Consider the following 8777-nt stretch of genomic DNA (forward strand, 5'->3'; position numbering starts at 1 on the left):
TTTTTTGTAACTTTAATTTGAGAATGTAGCTACTCCATTCCCCTACTGTTGGACTATTATTTTCCAGTGGCTTTATTTCCATTCCTCTAACTTCTTTTCCAGTTGTTAAAGGTTCTGCCTTGTGTCTGACGTGGCTCATGAAATTTCTAAAGAGAATAAATGATCCTTACACTCAGTCTGAAGAGAGTGTCTGAAAGAAATGCTGTGTACTTAGGAGAATCCTCAAATCTTTCCAAAAAGGAAAAGAATGATGTAGGATATAATTCTATCTCTTTTTCTTAGAACTTGAAATCTCCTATTGCCTTTTGATGAGTTGGGCTTATGGATAAATCTTCCTACTTCGTCACCGCCCCCCAGACCTGCGTGTCACCTTCACCCCCCTCTGTATTGTGCCTGCACAGCCAGTGTTTGTCGGATGGAGTCTTCTTTATCTATGTATTTATTTTTTTTAATGTTTATTTATTTTTGAGAGAGAGAGAAAGAGACAGAGCACAAACAGGGGAGGGGCAGAGAGAGAGGGAGACACAGAATCCGAAGCAGGCTCCAGGCTCTGAGCTGTCAGCACAGAGCCCGATGTAGGGCTCGAACTCATAAACTGTGAGATCATGACCTGAGCCAAAGTCAATGCTTAACCGACTGAGCCACCCAGGTGCCCCTGGAGTCTTCCTTTTAAATATTATTTTAAAACTTTTTTAGAGAGAGAGAGAGAGTGCAAGCAGGGGAGAGGGGAAGAGGGAGACAAAGAGAGAATCTTAAGCAGGCTTCACACACAGCACGGGGCTCAATCCCACGACCCTAGGATCATGACCTGAGCCAAAATCAAAGTTGGACACTCCATCAGGTGAGCCACCAGGCACCCCTGGAGTCTTCTTTGTACATTTCAAGGCTGTATCCCCTACATCTCATATTTTGTGATTTGATGAAGAAATTCACATTTTGTTTCTACAGATGTCATTAAAGCCCTATTTCACTTCTTCTCCTCTTCTGTAACAGCAGTCTGCTTCCGTGCCCTCAACCTCCTAAATCCTCATAAATTTCTCTTGTCATCCTGGGCTCTTCAAGGCTGGCACAGTCCAGTGCTCACTCATAGACCCGGTTCTTCCATACACCATTGTCCTTCCAAGCAGGCGTCATTTTGGAATCGTGTTGACCATTTGTTTTGTGGTCCTGGCAAAGTGCAGCTATAACTCCAGGTCCCCTTACATGTGTCTATAGGGACCGAAATGCCATCACCCAAAGACAGAAGTAGTTGTATCTACTCCCACCCTGCCCTAAAGCCTCATTCCACAGCCCTCTGCTCCAAGGGAGAAACCAAGCTGATACTAGCATCTAATTTCTGTTTTCAGACTATTTCAGAGCAGTAATTTAAAAACTAGCTAAAGATAACACGAAGAGGGGTGCCTGGCTGGATCAGAACACTCTTGATCTTGGGGTTGTGAGTTTGAGCCCCAAGTTGGGTATAGAGATTACTTACATACGTAAGTAAATAAACTTTAAAAAGAGAGAGAGAGAGAGAGAGAGAGAGAGAGAGAGAGAGAGAGAGAACACTAAGATATCAAGACAAAGTGGAGGTTTTGCCTGTTTGGTTTTCCCATTTGTCACCCACCAAGCAGCTACTTTTTCAAAGAGGTTTAAGCTTCTTGTCTGGAAGCCATGGTTACTTTCACAGGAAGCCCCCTCAAGTGCGGTGCTTCTGCGTGTTCCTGGACATGAAAGACTGGTTTGCTGGGCTCGGCTGGATTTGCACTTGACCCACTGGGGGTCTGCCGTATAGTTCTTCCTATCTCATTCACTCATTAGTGTTCTTTTTGCTCCCATTCCCAGAGGGTTTTCAGGCTGATTTCTGTTGTTCCTTCAAACCTGATAAAGCTGCTCATGAGACACAGTTTGGCCGGAGTGACCAGCATGGCAGTAAAGCGCCCAGCTCTCTGCACCTGACAGCCAAGGCCCAAAGCCGAGAACCGACGAATCATGACCAGTTTCATCTAGTGCCTAATCACATCGTGGTCTCCGCAGAAGGAAACGTTTCTAAAAAAACTGAATGCCTCGGCAGAGCACTGAAATTCGACAAAGTGGGCTTAGCACAGTACCGGAGTGCATCCGAAGAGAAAACAAGCCGGAGAGAGTCCACGAAGGCCAGCGAGTGCTCTCCCGGCCCCGAAGGGCACCGGAAAACCTCATCCAGACCAGATCACGGTACTGAGAGCAAACTCTCAAGCATCCTAGTAGATTCTCACTTGGAGATGACGTGTAACAATTCCTTCCAGGACAAAACTCTGAGGAATTCTCCAAAGAATGAAGTTTTACACACAGACATCATGAAAGGGTCGGGTGAGCCCCAGCCAGACCTCCAGCTCACTAAGAGTTTAGAAACAACATTTAAGAACATCTTGGAACTCAAAAAGGCTGGGCGGCAGCCCCAGAGTGACCCCACGGTTAGCGGCTCTGTTGAGTTAGATTTCCCCAACTTTTCTCCAATGGCTTCGCAGGAAAACTGCCTGGAAAAGTTCATCCCGGACCACAGTGAAGGCATTGTAGAAACCGACTCCATTTTAGAAGCAGCTGTAAATAGTATCTTAGAGTGTTAATAGCAGCAGCCCTCCCCCACCCCGCCCCTACACCCCGCCCCGGACAAGTTACATTCTTTCCTGGCAAAAGCAAATGGAAGTGTTCTCCTGTCTCCAGCCTGCTTGACCTTTCATCACAGGTTATTCTTTCTGATCTTCAATCCCATTCTTTGTTTAAGAGCAATACTCGTGGTGGTTACAGGGAGATCCTTTCGTGAAATTAATCCTTGTTAGAAAGCAGTCTGATAGGCCCTACACATTTCAAGTGTTACGAAAGTGCTTATAGTCATTTTCTTTGTGTGTTTGTTTACTTGTTTTATTACTATTTTTTTTTTTTAAAAAAACACCATAACTCACTGAGATCACAGTACACTTGGCCCTCGGTAAAATTCTGACAATCATTAAGTCATTTGAAAAGAACAGACTTATTAAAGAAAATCAAACAGGACTGATAGAAGCTACTTTGTGAAAGAATGTCCCACTGCATCTCCAAATTTCGTTGTTTTGGGTTTGTTGTTGTTGTTGGAGGGGAGACCACACGGTTGTCCCCCCCACCCCACCCCCGCGCCCCGCCCCGGGCCACCTCTGAGCAGTAAGTTGCCGGCTGCTCTGCCAGGGACCCCACAGCCCCGAGGAAGCAGCCAGCACACAAGCAGGGCATTCGCAGGGCTTCCTTGTTCATCGTCTGAGCGCTTTTCCGATGCTCCTGGAGCAAAACCTCATGCTTTTCGGCATACGCGTGTTGAGTTTCATCTAGGGAATGCTCTGTTCTTAGTTGCAACGGCACGACTTGAGAAAATTTTCACCAGGCTGAAATAAAGGAAAATGGAAACGAGTTAAGTGGCACAGTGTACAGGGGAGGCCGGGAGAGAGCCTTGAGGAGTATACTATGTATATATGTAAAAGCATATATATGTTAACTATTGAGAAAAAAAACAAGCGTTTTGCATTTTGTAATTGGATATAGTCAACGTATGCTGTACGTTTTTGTTGCTGGGTTTCCTTTCATTTAACCTCTCCGCACCCTCTCCCACAAATAGCCAAGCGTCCAAAGCACTTTCATTTGAAAACTGTGTTGTAATACTTCAGTTTAAACTCTAAGGGGACTTTGGCCTTGTTTATGCTTCTTGTCTGAGAACAGTAGTCACCCCCCGGCAGCAATCATTACCAAAACACAGACAAACCAAAGTTACCAGCCAGCCCCCCACTGAAAGAAAAGAGCTGAGACACGGGATTCCCACTTGAGAGCCAAAGGACACGCCCTGTCACGGTCTGTGTGTGGCCCGTGTTCCTATTAGTGAACATGACTTATTGCTTTATTTATTTATATTTCTTTTCAGGGAGCTTTCCCCGTTTTCCTTCCTTGTGTTCGTGCCCCAGTTCATCCCATCTCGGCTGTTACCTTCATTCCCAGTGTCATTGTAACCAGCCCTTCTCTCCTGTCATTGGGAAAGCGACATAACGGTATTTCGTATGCACTCTGCCCCACGTGCGCGTGCATGTATCTGAGCTATTGAGATCAGGTCATTCTGGTGACAGTGTGGACCCACCCATTCTTCCTCCCATGTGCACGCACTCTCTCATTTATCCTGTTGATCTCTCTGGCTTGAGGGGTTGCACCCACTGGTCTCCACTCTGACGCATTGCCAGCACCTGTTTCTGGCTGTTGCCAGAATGGGGATGACCCCCATTGTCATCATGTTGGGCGCTTCTTTTCCAGATTGGCCTGCGTTGGAAAGGAAGGCTTCTGATTATTGGAAAACACGGCAACGGAAGACCCAGACTCTCTCCCTGCCCCTCTGTCCCTGCACTCAAAGAAACCTCTCAGCCAGCCAGCCTTCATAAAAGCGAAGTTCCTTCTCCCCACCCCCACCCGCCGGCCAATAGAACTTGGAAAATCTGGGCCATTTTAGGGTTCCCATTTTTTCCTTATTTGTGCCAATGTCCAAATTGCAGATTTCCCCTTTTTTCCTGTATTGTAACATATTAGAAGGATAAGTTGGTATTGCCAGTTGGAACTTTCTGTTTGGGCCGCCCTGGGGTAACACCCTGCCCTGAACCCCATGATTTTATAGGCTCTTCTTCTCTTAGGACTCATGGTCCCCTCATTCCTAGCAAGACTTAAAGATGGTCCCTCCTAATCGAATTCTTCTCATGGTGGAACTTTCTACCCGGAAGCCTTCACGTAGGCTACTGATGAGTTACGTTAATTATTGCCAATCAGTGGAATTCTTAAAAGATAAGCTTCATGTACATTCATCACCTCCCTTTCTTCCCCATCCTGTCCTGCTACCCCAATCCCAGCCTTTCTATGTACCATCTCAAAGGGTCTTTTGAGCCCTAACACTTGTCTAGCAAATGGAGAGCCTAATTTACCAAAATGAAACTTGTAAATTTTTGTGTCCTTGTATGTAAGTTTACTTTCTATGGAGGAAAGATTCTAGATAATGACAAATGAAGATTACGAAATGTATTTTACTCCTGTGATTAGGTTTTGCGCACATGGGTCATAACTCGCATGTGGAGCCCCCTCTGGCTAAGGGCCAGAGGGCTCCGCCTCGGACGGCCAGCTTTGAGTTGTTCAGGTTCATTAGTCAAGGTTAATTTTTTAGAACTACTTGTACTCAGTAACAAAAATCATCTTCTTCTTTTTTTTTTTTTTCTGTTGTGGAAAAGTGTGCATTTGTTATTAAGCATTTGATTTTCTGTGTCCTTAAGTACTGCCTAAAGATAAAGCAAATTTTAAACTGGCAATTACGAAAAAGAACTATTTTAGCTCTGAAGAATTTAGTAGATTTTGTTAGATTAGGGAGGCCTTACAGACTGACTTGACTTATAGAGGATGCGTCACTCACTGTCAGTGTGGTGTGGGCTTTATTTGCTTAAATACCTTCATTTGTATAGTATGTCTCACTTGAAATTGCTTTGTATACATTTTGTAAAAATATTTATAAAATGTTTTGTAAAAAAAAGTATAACAAATCGCAGTTTATTTTGTTATGTTGGATAAATACTGTTAAAAGAAACCAGTCAGTAACTATATTGTTAATCCATGGTTAGGAAATGTTTAGTTGGAGATTACAAAATGAAACAACCATTGCAATACAGCCAAAGATTTGGGAAAACGCGCAACTGTGATTGTCTTGATTTTGCAAATAGGAATGGCTCTTTTCCCAGAAGAAAAGGTAAGTAAGCGTTCAGTAGGAGTTCTACTGAAATAGATTTACTGTTCCCAAACAGGAGCCTAACTAGTGAGGGGATAGGGTTTTCATTGACCGGCCTTTCCAAACAGTTCCAGATTCAACAGAGTTGGTCAGTGAGAAAGTTGTCATGTACTTGTCGGGCCTCCAGCCCTACTCTTGTCACGTGGGTCCTTAAGGATGTCACGTGGGTCCTTTAGGAAGGAAGTAAAAATGGGGCCATTTGAGAAGTTAGATAAATGAGCCTCAATCTGCAGAAGGTTTCTTCAATCACTGTATTTATTTTGTTTCAGTTAAGGACAAGAAGGCTAAGGCATAGGTACAGAAAACTGTTTTACACAAGACTTACTCCAGAATTAACATGTTTCTTAAAATTTTTCACATGTTTATTTATTTTGGAGACAGAGACAGAGCATGAGCAGGGGAGGAGCAGAGAGAGAGAGGAAGACACAGAATCTAAAGCAGGCTCCAGGCTCTGAGCTGTCAGCACAGGGCCCGACATGGGGCTGGAACCCACAAACTAGGAGATCATGACCTGAGCCGAAGTCGGACGCTTAACTGAGCCACCCAAGCGCCAACTTTTTTTTTTTTAATGTTTCAGACTTAACATGTTTCTCTTCGCACACCTTTGACCAAACTACACTGAGAAATACCTCTGTAACCTGAACTGTAAATTCTGAGGCGCTTCTGAGTTCTTGCCCTCACAAGAGGGATGCTACCCAAATTGTTAGAGAAACTACCATAGGGTGAAATGTATTTCTGGGGTGAAGGTATAAGACTCCTTAAATTTTTCTTTGGGGCCTAGGATCCCTTATGGTTGAATTGTGCCCCACCCGCACTCCCACCCCCACCCCTAAAGCAGCAGTCAGAAAATCAAGATTCTGCAGTAATCCACATAGAAGCAGGACGTAGTAAGAATAATTACTGCTAGAATAATTGCATCACTGGATGGATCCCTTCATGTCTTTTACGCACTGTTGCTCTGATGCCAAGATTCTCTTGCTAAGGACAAATGTGTGCCCAACATGATGTTCTTTCCCCTCTTCAGACCATTTGCAATGGGAGTGTCCCATGAATGAAGAAGGAAGGATGATCTGGCTGCTTGGTTCGGATCAGACTCTGTTCCCCAGGGGCTTGCCCGGAGGAAAGACCAGGCATCTTCTCTAACGATGGTTAAAGCCCTCGGTCCTGTGTATGGGGGGCGGGGGGCTGTGTTCCAGGAAAGGGGCCAGTGGATTATTGGGGGCAAAAAGAAAAGGAAGAAAACAATCTGGGGGCACTGAAACAGATCGCTCAAACAACACTCTGTGCTGTCCTCAAGGGGCTAGGCCCTGGGTCCGGGCTCTGACTCTGCTTCAGCCTTGCCTCTATGCTCTCGGAGACAGAGTGAGGGCTCCTGGGTACCCAGCTGAAGGTGGACAGCATTTGCCACCATACATTTTTTGAGCAGTTTACAGGCACCAGGCTAGATGGATAATTCAGGTATGACCTCTACTCTCAAAGAGCTCACAGTCTAGACAGGAAACAAGCACACAAATAATTGCATTACATTTGGGAAGTGACTGGAGTTCAGGAGAGAAGAAACCGGGGCTAAAATTCTTCCCGACCTACCACTTTGGTAAAGTTGCGGTCTGTATTCCAGTGCCCTGCTTCTTAGTTCATCCTTAGTTACATTTGAGAAAAAGGTGTGATACTTTGTGCGGGAATGAAGATAAAGGCATTTTGTAATTATAGGGTTAAATATTATGGAGAAATCAGGAGCATTGTCATAAGTATAAAGTGGATTCTGTAATATGAATCGTCTGTGTCTATGTTGCTGCCCGTGAAAGGCCATTATAAGCCCTAATCCGCATTTCTCACAGGCATATGCTGGAGCCTAGCCTTTGAAAACACTTGCAAAGGCATGAAGATCCTCAGAAAAAATCACTTGTGTGAAGGTCTGAGAAAGCAGTACCACAGAGTGGGCAGAAAGTGCTTTGGGCAGCAGAATCTAGAAATGGGTTCTAGTACCTCGTCTAACACATAATTAGATCTCTTAGTGCAACTTTCAGCCTCAACTTCCTTGCCTATGAACTGGGCAGATTTGTCCTGGTCCTCTACTTCCTGAGGTGTAAAATGAGGTGTTACTGAAGAAGTATGGAAGGTGGGAGAAGCTAAGAGCCACTGTCACTGAAATAATTCAGAAAAGGTTCGGTTTTTCTGTTTTGTTTTTGGTCTTACCCTCCTGCACACTATGTACTTCCTACTCTAGCTTGCCTCTGTCTATCCTGGACCCTCAAAGGCTGCTGGCCTTCACATGTTCTCTCCTTTTTCCTTCACACTTTCGCTTCCTTATGCTTGTTTTTCATCAGGATCAAAATCTGTTGGCCACGTTGTCTTCCCCAACTCCAGGCTCATCTGATCTCTTTCTCACCTGTGTCCTGGTAACCTCATGTCACTCTCTGAGGAAGCAACAAGGAAAGCTGGAAACGTAACAAAAGTCAACTTCCTGAAGTCTCATAACTGTCCCTCAACTGTCCAAATAATCCCAGAGTGCAGACAATACAAAAGTAACCTATTGTGGAATATGCTGGGAAAAGAACCCTGGAGTCAATTCAGAGAGCCAGCAAAGGTTTGCCCTGAAAGGACTTTTTTTTTTTTTTTTAATGTTTATTTTTGAGAAAGAGTGAGATAGAGTGTGAGCGGAGGAGGGGCACAGAGAGAGGGAGACACAGAATCCGAAGCAGGCTCCAGGCTCGGAGCCGTCAGCACAGAGCCCAATGTGGGGCTCAAATTCACGAACCGTGAGATCATGACCTGAGCTGAAGTCGGACGCCCAACCCACTGAGCCACCCAGTCACCCACCCAGTCTCTTTTGAGAGAGAGTGAGAAAGGGCACGTGCAAGGGTAAAGGGCAGAGAGAAAAGAAGAGAGAAAATCCCAAGCAGGCTCTGCACTGACAGCGGGGCTGAATCCCACGAACCATGAAATCATGACCTGAGCTGAAATCAAGAGTTGGGTGCTTAACCAA

General features: G+C 45.0%; 1 protein-coding gene across 4 annotated transcripts in view; it reads left to right on the forward strand.

Annotated features, from left to right (window-relative positions):
- The window catches only part of BICRAL (BICRA like chromatin remodeling complex associated protein), an 81044-nt gene extending 74888 nt beyond the window's left edge, over nucleotides 1-6156 (forward strand). For all 4 annotated transcript variants that reach the window (XM_042986378.1, XM_042986377.1, XM_015538935.2 and 1 more), the window contains one exon: nucleotides 1825-6156. In XM_042986378.1, coding sequence (XP_042842312.1) covers nucleotides 1825-2588 — 764 coding nt within the window. In that variant the 3' untranslated portion in view covers nucleotides 2589-6156. The remainder of the gene's footprint in view (nucleotides 1-1824) is intronic.
- Nucleotides 6157-8777: the final 2621 nt, after the last annotated feature.

Source organism: Panthera tigris, chromosome B2, assembly GCF_018350195.1.
Source record: "Panthera tigris isolate Pti1 chromosome B2, P.tigris_Pti1_mat1.1, whole genome shotgun sequence".
Taxonomy (NCBI): Eukaryota; Metazoa; Chordata; class Mammalia; order Carnivora; family Felidae; genus Panthera; species Panthera tigris.